Raw genomic sequence first — 16,690 nt, 5'->3', positions numbered from 1 at the left:
ACATTTAAATCACTAATCAACACACCATAAATGATAGCTGTTACAGTACCATATTCTTGGCTGATCCATAATATTTTAGATGTAGTTAAGATTAATGTGAAATTTAACAGTAACTATATCAGTGACAGGGTAGTGGGTTGCACCAGTATTTTTAGCACAGTTCAGTTATCTCAAGTCAAATGGCATCTCATTTTGTATTGTCGAATGGTGCAACTCATATTTTTCCTAACCGTTATTTTAACATGTTTGTTATTGCTAGTTAGATGGTACATCCCAGCCTAGTCGTTTGTTAGGTTTATTATAATTTATAACCCGTTCGGTAGTTTTGTGTTTTGAGTCAGAAATATTCTCATTGATATATATGCGACATCGAAAATTTTATTGTAATAAAACTAAGCTAACTAAGATGAATAGTTTTCGTTTCTAATTATAAATCTATAACGTAAGTGTCTAATGGGTATGTGATTTCGGTGGTAAATGTTAAAAATGTATTATGATGACGATTCAAAAGTTCTTCTAGAAGAAGTCATTGAATAAATAAATGTTCGAGTTTGTTTGAGTTTCATAAAATTTAGAATACCTACTTGATGCCACAGGGCTACAAACTATTTTCACGTGTATATGAATATGTATGAATTAGGATGTAGATTGTATGCATAAATTTTGTTTTTAGCTTTGCGATAATCTTATATATAAAAATGAATCGCAAAATGTGTTGGTAAGCGCATAACTCGAGAACGGCTGAACCGATTTCGAAAATTCTTTTTTTATTATATTTCTTGAAGTACGAGGATGGTTCTTATGTAGGGAAAATGTAAACATGTACCACGGGCGAAGCCGGGGCGGACCGCTAGTAAATGATACATAGTGGCCAAGATATCTGATAATGCATAACATAAAAACGTGGGAGAAGTTGTAAATTAAATAATTGAGAAAAATAAAAGAAATTTCGTTTTAAACATACTTTATTTCTAAAACATACTTAATATTAAATTCACAAATATCGTCATAGGTACTACTAAAATAACATATTTATCTGATCCAGCAGTTAAAGCTATGTAATTCCATTCAACACTTCTTACATACTATTTAATTTTGTAAGAACTTACAAAAATAGGAAAATATATTCAAATCATTTTAATTATATGTTAGTGATACAACACGCCGTTAATAATAGTTACAGTACCTTATACTACATTTTACATTTTTATTAGGCGACATATTTCTTGTACATTGGCACAAACTAGTTAATACATATTTTCATTAATTTCCTGATTAAAAAGTTTATTTTACAACGTGTTTCATAGCAAATGATCATAAAAAATCAATTCTTTATTATTATAGATTTTAATACAACAAATTAATTATTTTTAACATATTTCCAACATTCGCTTGTCCGTTTTTTTACTAATAGTTCACATACTAGAATATAGGCAGATTTTGTATGTGTGTCCTCAATTCATGTCCAACCTCGTGTTCCAAGCAACAAGCGCGCTTCGTGCGTGTTCCAATAGCTTAACTTTTGTATCTTCTAACTTAATATTTGCCTCCTGTCTTTGCTTGACGACGTTCTCGCGGAGTGTTGATAATTTCGATTGCCAACTGTAATGAGATATTTATAAGAATAAATATTTTGAATATGAATAAATTTAGAGTACCTTATATTATAGGTAGGTAAAAGGAATAGAACGATTTTTTTTATTATTTCTGCATTATTTTTAGAAAGAAATGCGAGAAATATATATTTCTTTCTTATCTCCATCCTACTAATATTATAAATGCGAAAGTTTGTATGGATGTTTGTAACTCTTTCACGTAAAAACTACTGAACCGATTACAATGAAATTTAGCACACATATAGAGGGTAACTTGGATTAACACATAGGATAGTTTTTATCCCGGAAATCCCACGGGAACGGGAACTATGCGGGTTTTCCTTTGCAAACGCGGGCGAAGCCGCGGGCGGAAATCTAGTATTACATATTATCCTAAAAAAGATCTGGCGTGAAACGAAACACGCATATTTAAATTTTTTTATACACTAATTCAGAATATAACCTAAAAGTAAACAATAACGAAACGGAAACGGAAATTATTCTTCCTATTAACTTTATTTTTGAAGTGAAACTTCTTTAGTCGCGCGGAGAAAAAAAAGGAGAGAAATAAAAATCGCGTCATGGCAATACCATCACGCCATGGAGTAAGGCAAAAAAAAAATGGAGTAAGGCGACGATTTAGTTATCTTTGAATCTTACTATAGAAGTTTCACAACGGACACGTGAGCTCGACACACACGCTCTTTTTTATTTAATAAGTTAGGTTATTAATTTATTGTAGATATATACAGGGTGACTTGTAAAACACCAGCAACCTCGTAGGACAAGATACCTAACATCATAAGTAACAACATATTTTTTTTCTACGACTTTTGATAATTTGTTAGATTTTATTTTCATATAAAAATAAATATTCATTTAATTTTCCGTTTGAATAAAAATCTACGCGCATTCCAAAAATTACATAAACAAGAAGCGAGTGTTACAGTCAGCGCATAGACTTACAAATAAAATGTTAGGAGAGTACAATAAAAGCTTAAAAAATCATTTAAAAATAATTTATTGCGTTATGCCAAAAGTCGTAGAACAAATGTTGTTACTTATGATGTTAGCTATCTTGTCCTGCGAGGTTGCTGGTGTTTTACAAGTAACCCTGTATATACATATACTAATATTATAAATGCGAAAGTAACTCTGTCTGTCTGTTACTCAATCACGCCTAAACTACGGAACCAATTTGCATGAAATTTGGTATGGAGATATTTTGATACCCAAGAAAGGACATAGGCTACCTTTTATTGCGAAATATGTACCACGGGCGAAGCCGGGGCGGACCACTAGTACATATATAAACCAACTCACATCTTCTCCTGCGCCTCCCAGAACTGCAGCTCGTCTTCCACACGCTTGTACTGCTGCTGGCGAGCCCTCAGCTCCTGGATCCTCTCCATCATCAGCACCTCCTCAGCACTCCACTCGGCTGCAGCGGTATTCTCTTGTGCCGTTTCCATTTCTAACGCTTGCTGTTCACGCTCTACTGCCGATTTGAGTTCAGTTATTTTTGTTCGCGCTTCTTCCTGTAGTAAAAAAATAATATTCGAATAAAGAAGCTTACGATAATTAAACGCTTGTTTGTTAGTTAACAAGTAGGTGATCAGCCTTCTGTGTCCTGCCAGACCGAGGCATTTTTGTTTTCTTCGTCTCCACCGGGAATCGAACCCAGGACCCCTCGGTTTTACGTTCACGCGTCAGCTACTGTACCAAGGAAGCGGTAAAATACAAGTGATAACTGCGTTAAAAACAACCGACTTCAAACTTGCACTTGCAAAATTTACAAATACCTACAGACAAAAATGCTCATAAAATAAAAACTACTGGGCCTATCCGAATAAAATTTTTATGGGACCAATTCGACACCATCCCGCATCGAACAAAAAAAGAATCACGTAAATCGGTTCAGAAACCTCGGAGTAATCGGTGTACATACATAAAAAAAAAAAAAAAAAAAAAAAAATATACCGGCCGAATTGATAACCTCCTCCTTTTTTTTGAAGTCGGTTAAAAAAGTCAGATGTGACATAAAATATAAGAATGATTAAATGTTTACTTTACAATCGGTTTGTTTGTGTTCTTTAAATAAAAGAAGCAATAAATTTGAAAAAGGTATGTCACGATAAACAAAATATTCAACAATAAGATTAAAAAATCGATTTGTTGCTAGTGTATGCGTAAGCACAACTCGATTATTGTGCGTAAATATAAAGCCCCATCCACACGCTTGACAAACAATGGGAAACAGCAAACAGCAAACACGGACGTGTGGATGGGTGTTTGTCGTTGTTTGCCTGTTTGTGTTTGTGTTGGGCAGTGTTCAGCACGTGCACGCACTCATTACGTTTCGCGGAAAGTGCTGCACAATGCCGTTTTAGCTCCAACTTGTGTGTCTGTCTGTGTATAGCGTGTGTCTGAATGTATGTACGTGTGTTATATTGCCTATTAAATTATTTTTTTATTTACTTCTGGTTAGTTTTTTCTTTTTTTTTTCCTTTTTTGGTTCCATCTGCCTTCTGGGTTCTGGCAGAATCAACAGCGTCATGAGTCAGTCGACACATGACATATGCTGAGCCAGGACCCTTTCACAGCCATAACACTTATTAGCAACCTATTTACTTATTTATTTATTATGTATAAAATTGTCATATGTGTTTCGTGTTTTTTATTTGTATTTTTTCTATGTTTAATTATTGTGATTGTCAGCTGTTGTAATAATGTGTTATTTTTGTGAATAAATGTTTGTCTATTGTCACTCACAAGCTGCGCAGCCCGTTTCCTCTGCAGCGCGGTTTTGTCCCTGGCTCTCTCGTTGCGTTTCGCGGATAATGCTGCGCAGTAACGTTTCAGTTCTTCAGCTGCACGAGTTACGAGAACTCCGCATGAGGCTTCCATTAATTCTCTGCAAAACAAATTATTATCACTACATAGTATAAAACAAAGTCGCTTTCTCTATCCCTATGTCTCTATGTATGCTTAAATCTTTAAAACTACGCAACGGATTTTGATGAGTTTTTTTTTTGTTTTAATAACTCAGGCCTCGGAACCACAATTATTCCTTGACGTACGAGGATGGTTATTATGTAGAGAAAACTTAAATATGTACCACAGGCGAAGCCGGGGCGGGAGCTTCTGGTAACTAGAGTATACGAAAAATATATGAGATGAGACAAGAACAGTATACGGTTAATGGTCACAATTATAGCCGAACCATCGTTCGTAATCCATACTAATATCCATACTAATATTATAAACTAGCTTCCGCCCGCGACTCCGTCCGCGCGGATGTCGGTCTTTGCGTGGATGGTTTATTTCTCCATTTTGAGTAACTCGGACAATGACATCTTATAAATATCTATTGGACCCAAATACGGCTAGGTCTATAATAATACGCAACGTGTGTTCGCGGTACCTACTACAGAACAACGTCTATGGATAACTGAAAAATTGAGATTAATTTTTTTTCTACGTATTTTTCCAGGATAAAAAGTATCCTATTTTACGCCCAGGATAATAAGGTATAATTATACCAAGTTTCATCGAAATCGAACCGGTAGTTTTCACGTGATGTCTTCACATACAGACAGACAGACAGACAGACAGACAAAAATTTTTTTAATCACATATTTGGGTTTGGTATCGATCCAGTAACATCCCCTGCTAGTTATTTTTTCAATATTTTCAATGTACAGAATTGACCCTTCTACAGATTAATTATTATATGTATAGATGCGAAAGTAACTCTGTCGGTCTGTCTATCTGTTACTCAATCACGCCGAAAATACTGAACCAATTTTCATGAAATTTGGTATGGAGATATTTTGAATTTTGATACCCGAGAAAGGACATAGGCTACTTTTAACCCAGGAAAATGACGCAATACCGGAAATCCCAATATGCGGGTTTTTCTTTGACTGCGCGGGCGAAGCCGCGGGCGGAAACCTAGTTATTAATATAATTAAGGATATTTATCTCTGAAGTTCGTGTTAACTTTAACAAAATAACAATAAAAATATATACCAAATGAACTGAGGACGTCCTCCTTTTATAAAATCGGTTAAATACAGTAAACTGATACGTTAAAAGTCAAAAAGCACTCACTTTTCATCCACAGCAAGGCTACCAAGCTGCGGGCAGTCCGGAGCCAAATGTATAAGCGCCTCTTTATACTGCATACAACTGTCTAGAGTTTTCTTCTGCCAGACGGCCAGCTCGTTCTCTTTGGCTATTATGGTCTGAAAGCAATTATGAAACGTAAGTACAAATTTTATTGTAGACTAGCTGCTCCGCGCGGTTTCACCCCCGTGGCTCCACTCATGTTGGTCGTAGCGTGATGATATATAGCCTATGACCTTCCTCGATAAATGAGCTATCTAACACCGAAAGAATTTTTCAAATCGGACCAGTAGTTCCCAAGATTAACGCGTTTGAACAAACAAACAAACTCTTCAGCTTTATAATATTAGTATAGATGGATACTTAAAAGTTAAAATGTATAATACAGTGTGGAAATTATCGATGGGCCTTGGAGGGAAAGCATGTTAAATACCGAAGAAAATTTTGCTGAAAGGAAACATTCCTTTATTTTTAAAAAATAAATAATGTGCATTCAAAGATTTTCAAAAATACACTTGTTTCGGATGGGAATCGAACTTTCTAAAACTTAAATAAAATTGATATTTCATTCTTTCAACCGGGAGGGCGAAGCAAGTGAATTTTCGAAAATCTTTGAATGCAGTTTATTTATTTTTAAACATAAAGGTATGTAGGAAACATTCAGCAAAATTTTCTCCCGTATTTCAGGTGCTTTCCAGGGACCATCGAAAATTTTAACAGTATATTATTAGATCAAAGTAAAAAGTAGGTTTACTAGACTCCTTACTATCCGCAGATACAAAAAGCATAGCATTATCTCCTTCTGTATCAGTGTTGTTTGTTTCAGTTAGTTGTGGAGACTGTTTTTGTTACTATGTTTGTTATTGTGTCTTTGTCTGTGACTGCGTTTGTAAACCTGTATCGGCGTCAGTTTCTGTTATTTAATTTTTTCTGTTACTATTTCTGCTGCCTGTGTCTGTTTCTGTATCTGTTCTTGTTTCTGTCACTCCGTCTGTTTATGTTACCATCTGTTATAGTACCTATATCTGCGTTTGTTTCTGTTCTTGCGTCAATTTCTGTTTTTATTTCCGTTCCAACGTCTGTTTTATCACAGCGTCCGTCTCTGAAGCGTATGTTTCTGTTATTGCAAGTGCGAATCGGAGTCACTTGATCCCTTGCAAATGTTGAAATTTGCAGCTAACGGCTTGCGACTCGCACTTGGCCGGTTTTTCTTTGTAAATTTAAAAATAAGTAAAAAACGTATAGAGATTTTCTCAAGTTTTTGCTTATCACTTCTATTGAATACGATGTTTAGCGAGTACGATTGGGGGAGGGAGGTTGCATAACTTTCCAGCCGCGTGACCCCCCCCCCCCCCAAATGTCAGGCTGGGATCGCGCCTGGTATTTATAGAACTTGAAGTAAGTCAGTAGGTCTACCATGAGTTTACGCATACGATACTCGCTAGCGATTGTAGTAAGCGGTTTGTATGAAATTTCGTACAGCGCCCCTAGTGTGCCGTAGCGGAACTAAAAAGCCTACCATGAGGTGCAATAGTATACTATAGTAGATAACGTATTAGTAAACTATACTACACTAGCTGTATTAACCATACAATTTTTGCATCATGAGTTCTAATTTTGACATATGTCATAGATACGTCATTCACGGTAAATCTTAATATATATAAATCTCGTGTCACAATGTTTGTCCTCAATGGACTCCTAAACCACTTAACCGATTATAGGTAATAAAATTCGCACACCATGTGCAGTTCGATCCAACTTGAGAGATAGGATAGGTTTTATCCCGGAAATCCCTCGGGAACGGGAACTATGCGGGTTTTTCTTTGAAAACGCGGGCGAAGCCGCGGACGGAAAGCTAGTAGGAACTATATACGTTTACTATTGTAGTTACGTGGACGATTTAACTATGTCAACTCATGGTAGAGGTACAGTAAGTGTAACCTTGGCCACGTTGTCGGCGAGTGCCCGCTTGGAGTCGTGCACCCGCAGCGAGTAGTCCACCTGGTCCAGCAGCCGTGTGCGCTCCTCCACCGACAGCGTCTGCTTCTCTAGCTCGGCACGGAGACCAGAGAGCTCCAATCTGTGATAATATATGCAAAAATTTATAAAAAATGTTCATTTATGTAAATAATCTTCGTTTAATACGCAATTAACTATGAGCAACGACACCTAAATTCCATTTCAAGTATATGGCAATCACTCATTTGGCTCTTTCAACATCTGCACTGCATTGCGTATGGCAGCGAATCGATTGTCAGCAACAAGTTAGTTACACTCAATTGGCCCTCTCAATATCCGCGACCAGCACCCTGCACAGCTCGTGTAGCTGCGGCGTGCGGGCTTGTTGCGCAGCCCGCTCACTGGCAAGCTGTCTAAACTTCACCACACACTCACACTCACAGCGAGTGAGTGAGTGAGCTAGTGTGCAATCGCACTCACTTGGCCCGCTCAATGTCGGCGAGCAGCACCGTGCTGAGCTCGTGTAGCTGCGGCGTGCGGGCCCGCTGCGCGGCGCGCTCGGCGGCGAGCTGCCTCCTGGCGGCGCGCGCGCTGCGCAGCGCCCCGCCCAGCGAGCTGCTGCGGCTGTGCACGCGTTGTTCTTCAGCTCGAGCCGACTGTTCTTCTTCATCGTCGAGCTCTTCCTCATATTCTGGTATAAAAAAAACACGTAAAGCGATTTCGCCACATGTTGTGCATACAAAAATACGTATAAAGCAAAAAATGTTTTTAGATTCTTAACTAGGTAATTTAATGAAATTTGTATTCTATTTTTAATATTATCTTGTTTAAATTAAACATGTAATGCTTTGGGGTATAACCTGTTAATTACTTGTTACGAATAAATAAATAAATACATAAAAAATTTACACTAGCCTCCCCCATTTCTTTGTAGTCGGTTAAAAACTTCAAAATTCAAATTAATATTATTGGTAAAGCTTATGTCGTAATAGAAAGCACAACAACAACTATTCATGAATACAATTTTTTAACGCTGGCTGTCTTTAACTTCAACAAGATGTTTGTATGTTGACACGCTTTAAACAGACAGATTTAATGTAAACTATGTGCACTTATGAAGGACCAATCCTAAGAGAACGATGACACTTTTCACTTTTCCTAACTTTTTTTTTTATCGATTTTGTTTTTAAACTATAATTTTTTTTATTGAAATGAAACTACTTCTAGTAGTAGTAAGAAATAGATATCTTAATTAATACGATATGTACTAAAATTACTCACTCTTGATAACCATTTGCAGTTCAGCAATCTTCTCTTCATCATTACCGAGGTGCTTTTTTAAATTTTGAACATATTCCTCATTCAGATCTTCATATTCATGCCCTGGCATTTGAAAACTGAGAAAATAGTTGAAATATTCATTTTAGAGCAATTTTTTCACACTTTGATTTGCAAGGAAATTCATTTTTGTAAAACATGATTTTTAGACATAACTTTAAAACAAACAAAACATCTTGAGGTCAATATTTTTATTGCATTTTTTATTTTAGGGCCGATTTTTCAATCCTTGGTTAAAATGTATCCGTCTAATAAAGTATTACACGAACATATTAAAATGTCACCTGTAAACTGTCAAATACGGGCAATTAGAATACATCTTTGAAATGGTAGTTTAATACGTTACTCGACGAATAAGTTTTAACCAAGGATTGAAAAATCAGCCCTTAGATTTCTAACTTATTTTCGAATTTTTGTCCATGAGACAAAAAGTCCAAGTTTTATTCAACAAATTTACAAATTTTCCGATTTATTTATTTATTTAAACAATTAGATGACAGAGATCCATTAATGTTAGTACACGACTTAGCTAAGTCATTGTAGTGAACATACCGAACCCAGCACTTGGAGAAATAGTCTCGACGCAAACAAGACAGCTCATCTTTATCAACATACAGCCAGTCATCGGAAACTGGTCTTTCCTGAAAGTGAACAAATAAAATAAATAAATAAATATTCATGATAATTTTCACACACGGCACGATCCGATCCCATACTAAGCTTTCGCTTGTGTTATGGAAACCAGATGGCTGATAAACATACATATATAATTTTTAAATAAATACTTATACATAATATATAGTTAATTAACGTCCAGACACAGAGCAAACATCTATGTTCATCACACAAATATTTGCCCCAGGTGGGAATCGAACCCACGACCTCAAATAAATCAAATATAAGATTCATTTAAATAGGAATTTAGAACTCATGCTAACTCATTATTTAAATAAAAAAATTTAATTTCTTCATATTATTATTTGAATGATACATCTTGATATACACTTTATAAAGTGAAACTAATGGATTCTCTTTTTTTTTTCTAACAATTTTTCTTTCTTACTCGTGTTTTTTTTTATCAAGAACAACATATTTCATATACACATATATCAGCTGGCAAATTAAATGAAAGCGGTTTTGAGTTCATATTAAATGGATAAAGAAAATGCTCTTTATAACAAAGACTAGCTGCATTCCGCTGTTTCACCCGCGTGGCTCCACTCCTGTTAGTCTTAGCGTGATGATATATTATACCTATATAGGCCTATAGCCTTCCTCGATAAATGGGCTATCTAACACCGAAAGAATGTTTCAAATCGGACCAGTATTTCCCGAGATTAGAGCGTTCAAACAAACAAACAAACTCTTCAGCTCTATAATATTAGTATAGATAAAAAAATACTTACAATATGCGTAATCAAATCGAGTAAATACGATATAAGTGCGAGCGCGTGTGGGAACGCGTGCAGCGTGTTGACTGTACGGAGCCAAGACTTGGATACTGCGCCCGGGTAGAGCAGCCGTTTGGAGAGGTGCGGTAACTGTAATTTTTAATTGTTTGTTAATAAATAAATAAATAAATAAATATTTCACGACAATTTTCACACACGACAAGATCTGGGGCCTTAGACAAAGTAACAATTACAAAACGATAACGAAGTTAGTTACTTTGTCTAAGGCCCCTGATCCCATACTAAGCTTTCGCTTGTGTTATGGAAACCAGATGGCTGATAAACATACATATATAATTTTAAATAAATACTTATATAGATAATTAACACCCAGACACAGAGCCAACATCTATGTTTATCACACAAATATTTGCCCCGGGTGGGAATCGAACCCACGACCAGTGGCTTGAAAGGCAGGGTCACTACCAACCAAGCCAATCGGCCAGTCTTTAACAGGTTTTGTTTATATTTGTGTGTGTTGAATTAATGATTTTTGAAAGTAATAAATAGAATTATAAATTTATAAAGAATAGAAAAAAATTGATAACGAGGCGGGACTCGAACCCGCATCCTTTCGCGCCACTCCGGGGCGGATGCCTGACCAACTCAGCCACTCGTGACCCGCCTGAGCGATCGAATTTATTCTATTCTTTCAGTTTTATGTGTCTAACTATGAACTACAAAATATTGTCTTATACTACTACATTCTCTTGACATTAGTATCTATATTCTATAGTTATAGTTAACTAGTGGTTCACCCCAGCTTTGCCCATGATACATGTTTACGTTTTCTCTCCATAAGAACTATCCTCGTACTCCAAGGAATATTATAAAGAATTAAGTAACGAAATCGGTTGAGCTGTTCTCGAGTTTCATTTCAATCATTAATTTTTAATAAGTAGATACGATAGATCATCATTGTAATTTTGGTGTATTGTGAATTATGGTTTAATGGTCAGAAATAAGTTAATAAAGGGTTTTTTTCAAATAGTTGTTTTACATAAAATTAAACAAAGTCAAACTGCGGGAAGCGTGCGATGGTGAGCGCGTTAACCGCAGAAAAGCTACAAGTTGCAGTTACCATGGCAACCATTATTATGTCTATAGCAATTATCTTGGCAACATAATTTTATTATCGTGTTTCAACGCATCCCGGAACACTGGCGCCAACAATGCGCCAACGATATCCACAAAACGAGCTATGATGAGCGGGCGGATGAGTGTGATGAGCTGAGCTTTAGGCTGCATTACCATAGCAACCGTTACCATGGCGACAGTCGTTACCTTAGCAACGTAGTTATCATTGTTCAGCGCATCTTTGAACACTGGCGCTAACAACGTGCCAACAATATCCACAAAACGAGCGATGGTGAGCGGGCGGATGAGTGCCCCGGGTTCACCGCGAGCACTTAGAGCTTCAGCGACTCGAGCGTTCTCTGCTCGCTGCCAGGCTATGTTTGATATTGGCCTGGAAATGTATTAAATATTATGAGTTCATTTCCACATTCAATTAACGGCTGAAAAGTGCTAATATTGATTTTGAGTTATATTAGTAAACGAAATTAGGACACTGGCTTGTGCAAGCGCCAAATATACTGAGATTAATATCTGCTCATAGTCAACGACTGATCGCAGATGACATCATCATCATCATCAGCCCATATACGTTCCCACTGCTGGGACACGGGCCTCCTATGAGGGTATCGCAGATGACAATTGAAGAAAAATTTATAATAAACAATTTTAAATATGTAATTCATTATTTAAATGCTATAACTACTGACACTGAATGTTATAAATTCAAAATATTTCGCAAAGTTAAAGATTGTTGTAATGATTAATTTATGATATTTTAATTGATTGTAATTTGTAATATTAATTTTTACAAGCTGTGGCCCGCGGTTTCACCCGCATTGCTCCGCTCCTGTTGGTCTTAGCGTGATGATATAAAGCCTATAGCCTTCCTCGATAAATGGGCTACATAACACCGAAATAATTTTTCAAATCAGACCAGTAGTTCCTGAGATTAACGCGTTCAAGCAAACAAACAAACTCTTCAGCTTTATAATATTAGTATAGATAAAACAAACTTTAGAAGTCAAATACATATAATGGCAATACATAAAATACAAGTAAAATAATCCTCATACCTCTGATCTTTAATAGTAACAAACGCAAGAACCCTCTCTAAAGATGTCTGCCAACTTCTATTTGCTCTTTCTTGAGATGGTGTTCTCTAAAAAGAAAAAAATTAAATATAAATAGTTTAGATGCACAATAAATAACACAATAAAGGTGAAGTCCCATGTTTCCTAGTGGGGTAAGGGGCAGATGCATTATACATCTGTTTAACTGATCGATTTTCTTTAGGGACAAATATAAAATGTCTCTGCCAGACCGAGACATTTAATATTTTTCTTCGTCTCCACCAGGAATTGAACCCAGGACTCCTCGGCTCTACGCTCATGCGTCAACCACTGTACCAAGGAGGTAGTCAAAAATAATACAATGGTTATATGAAAATTAATAGAATCTTTGATAATTCGTCTGGTATTATATGTATTGGGCCCTCTTCATAATGGGCGTTGACTCATGGCCAATCATAGACATAAAGGGCATCTACACTTTCGTGATTGCCTCTACTCGCCCTATGCTGCCCATTATGAAAATGGCCCATATGATAATATTCAATTCTTAGAGCTAGCGCACAAGAGCAACTTTTGTCTCCGCAACTATTTTGTCTCTCCCATCAACTCTCCCATCACACATTTTGCCATGGGCCAGTAAGAAAGGGCACGCACGTAGCGACGCAACTCCCCATAGAGTTGATGGGAGAGACAAAATAGTTGCGGAGACAAAAGTTGCTCTTGCGCGCTAGCTCTAACAGAGATTTTATGAAAAAAATAATGAAAAACAAAATAATGAAGATTAATAATTATTATACTATGTTTGTTAGTACTAATATGATATATTTAATTTAAATATTAATAATACAACATACCACAGGTGTAATAGTTGGTTGTCTCATGTATTGGCTTCCACGTTTAGGTGTCACCGGTGGCTGATCATATCTTGCTTCACCAGTTTGTGAACGAGATCTCTGAAATAACATACTTTTATAGTATAGGGACTTGTATAAATGCAAATTGATTATTTTAATTTGCATTTATTAAAAACCGTTTTATTATAATATATGTATAGATTATTTTTTTAGGTAAACACATAAACTAATAATGTATGATTTGCTATTGTATTTAGCAAATTTTTTTTCGTCAATAAGGAAGCTAAGATTGTAAACACTTGTCTCAAAGTTACCCATTCACTCTATGCTTGAAGGCAAAATATGTTTTGGATTGTTTGTAATAACTCGATGGAGTAACTTTCTATAGTAATGTTCCGATTTTCAAAAATTCGTAACTCAAAAACTAAAAGTTTCCTTGGTGTGAAATTTCAGATTTGGGTTCCATAGGACAATAGCTAACCACAAAAAAATTGTCGACTCTCAACTCCACGCCCTATAATGTACAGTTTTACCATAACTCAGCCCCCGGAATCACAGACACAATAGAAAATCTATTGTGTCGTGGACCGATCTGGCCGCTTGGGGCTCAATGGGTTAATGGAATATTCTAAAATGCAGTTACATTCAGCCCCCCTAGCCAAGTGGCTTTCTGTTAGCGTAGCGTTCAATAGAATAGACTACGAATGTATGAGATTGACGTAAGCTGTAGATAAACGTATCTACAGCTAACGTCAATCTCATACATTCGTAGTCTAACAAGTACATAACAATATAAAGAGTCGAAAATAAATATCATTCCTATAATAACTTACCCGATTCAACGGCAACTTAGACACAGAAGCATCTTTACCATAATGCGAACCAAAAGTACCACGGCCAGGTTCTGCACTGCTAGAACGGTAGCCAGTGGCTGACGGCCGCCGAGATTCAGTCGACATACGATCCGTCGAGCTCCCTTGACGAAGCTTTGGTAGCATTGATGGTTTACCTTCAAGTCTAAAATCGTGGAATTTCAATTTTTATTATCATAAATTTTTTACGTTTTATATTACTATACTAGACTAATGTATATATTTAAAGTACTTATTTTGTAAATATCTTTGAATTGCGCACGAATTGGTGATACTCCAGTATCGGATATTAAAATTAAGTATATGTCTTACCTTGATTTTTGCATTTTCATTGCAGATGACTGGCTAGGAACGTATCTATTAGGTATCATTTTGGCTGTTTTACAAATCCAATACGAAAATAGACACTAAACACATAGGTAAAACAATGCGGGTCTATTAAAAAGTTCACAAATATTTTTGAAACAATTTGAAACTGTGATTTGAAATCAAAATAACGACACTATCAATGACTGTTGACAATTGACAAGTAAGTTTTAATCATAGACAAACTATATATTACAAAACATACATTAACAGCAGCTGCAGACATAACTTTTTGACAAACATTTTTCGTATTAAAAAAATATAGGTTTTTACAAAATAACAATAAATTAATGAAACAAATATTAAATTAAATCAAGTTGAAATGTACAACATCAAAAAATATTTTTCAGTTCTTCTTACCCAACACGTCATTATCGATAATTTTTTGAGTTTCAGAAACAATTTGTGGAAATAATGGATCCAATAGGCATAACTTGACAAAATTACTGTAGGAAGCAGGCAGGGACAAATTTAGGCCTTCTGTAATATCAAACCTTCAATTGGAGAATAAACAAATCAATTGAAATATTAATTATAATAAATCCTATAGCATAAGTCCTTACCACCATCATATTTATCTAGAGCATTTTGAAATAATTCATCAATATTACGATATCTCAAATTAGGTCTTTTCACCGAAGATTGGTACTTCGCAACTGGAATGTGTTGGGAAAGTAGTTGTAAAACTTGAGCAGCGTTACTTTTTATATGAAACTTTATTTTTCTGACCTGTAAGAAAATCATTATTAATATTTTCAAAATAAATGTGACATTCTTTGAGTACCTATCTATACCAATATCTATACCCGTATTATTATATCTATACCTATTTTTTTTTATTTTTTTTTTTATTAAAAGATAGTCAGGCATTTGACTGCATCCTACCTGATGGTAAGTAGTGCAGTCTATGAATGAGCATGCCTGCCTAGAAAGAGCCTATTCACTTTTACCCTGAACAGATCCGGATTATAGGTTTCTGGAAAGACAGACGCGGGCAAGGCGTTCCAGTCCCTCGCTGTTCGGTTTATAAAAGAGTTCTGAAACCGTTTTGTGCGCAAAAAAGGTACATCAACTACGAACTACATCTATACCCGTATTCTTAGATTATACACCTAGGTATATAATCTTAAGACCCGTATTATTTTTTGTCTATGGACTATGATTCTTGGCGGGTAATTTAAAATTAATTTTCATCTATAATGGAATTCTTTCTGTTTGGTTTGGTTACCTCACAGGGTTACCTACCTACTTGTACATACTTCTACATTATTAATATGATTTGAATTTACAGTAAAACTATAAAAAAACGCAGAACTCACTTCGTTTGCACTTTCTGTGATGACTAGAACCAAAACATCTTGTTTAAATACGCCTTTAATTTTGCCATTCATATTTAATGTTTCCAAAATTTTTTCTTCCGACGTAATAAGAAGTTGTTCATAATACAAACGTAGTGTCAACTTGGTTGATTTCATTTCGTATGGCATCCAATTACCAGCTTTCCAAAATCTTAAATTATCTATTGTAGCTAAAGCCTGTTCTAATATAGTTAGGAAATAACATTATCTAAGTTTATTAGGTAGCATTAGTGTTGAAAATGAGAAAATAAAAAGAATCTTACATACTTTTACTCATTTTTCACACGCGAATGAAGATTGATTTTCGAATTAGTTTGAATTAATTATAGATAGTTCATAGTATACATATAAACTCTGAAGTATATTTTTCTTTGAATATATTATAATAGTCAAAAATGTAAGGAATAAATGTAGTAGGTATTAGCAGTAGCACACTCTCAAAAGTCAAATTTCGAAATTCGAATAACTATCTATTAAAATAAGCGGACGGTCTCCGAGAAGCGGACAGTTACCTACTTTTTTTTTCGGGAAGTGCATGCAAAGGCTTGATGTTAAGTGGTCCGCCGTCCGCACCATTCAGAATAATTAATACTCAGAGCATTATAATTATGATTTTATA

At 35.6% G+C, this 16,690-nt stretch overlaps 1 protein-coding gene across 2 annotated transcripts; it reads right to left on the bottom strand.

The window, feature by feature from the left end:
- Positions 1-947: 947 nt before the first annotated feature.
- Positions 948-16,379, bottom strand: LOC123700916. Of its 2 annotated transcripts, XM_045648290.1 has the most exons (16): positions 16,033-16,379; positions 15,277-15,442; positions 14,660-15,207; positions 14,309-14,492; positions 13,476-13,574; positions 12,625-12,710; positions 11,759-11,942; positions 10,430-10,564; positions 9,576-9,664; positions 8,967-9,082; positions 8,166-8,376; positions 7,668-7,806; positions 5,709-5,842; positions 4,368-4,509; positions 2,919-3,133; positions 948-1,602 (listed from the first exon to the last, which is right to left on the bottom strand). In XM_045648290.1, exons 3-16 carry the CDS (start codon positions 14,716-14,718, stop codon positions 1,455-1,457), a joined length of 1,941 nt encoding a protein of 646 aa, XP_045504246.1. In that variant the 5' UTR covers positions 14,719-15,207; positions 15,277-15,442; positions 16,033-16,379; the 3' UTR covers positions 948-1,454. The 2 variants fall into 2 exon arrangements, with proteins under 2 accessions (XP_045504246.1, XP_045504245.1); XM_045648289.1 differs by having other exon boundaries at positions 14,660-15,442.
- Positions 16,380-16,690: the final 311 nt, after the last annotated feature.

This window comes from Colias croceus, chromosome 20 (assembly GCF_905220415.1).
Source record: "Colias croceus chromosome 20, ilColCroc2.1".
NCBI classification, from domain to species: domain Eukaryota; kingdom Metazoa; phylum Arthropoda; class Insecta; order Lepidoptera; family Pieridae; genus Colias; species Colias croceus.
The sequence above is the reverse complement of the archived record's forward strand: the minus strand, read 5'-3'. Positions and strand labels throughout refer to the sequence as shown.

Bases quoted from the DNA above. Each gene is read 5' to 3' on its own strand.
- LOC123700916 (XM_045648289.1), bottom strand. From the start codon at position 14,718: ATGATACCTAATAGATACGTTCCTAGCCAGTCATCTGCAATGAAAATG. The intron at 11,943-12,624 runs GTATGAGGATTA...ATACATTTCCAG, and splicing joins GTTACTATTAAAGATCAGAG to GCCAATATCAAACATAGCCT. The intron at 10,565-11,758 runs GTAACGACTGTC...TAAAAATTACAG, and splicing joins ATGATAACTACGTTGCTAAG to TTACCGCACCTCTCCAAACG.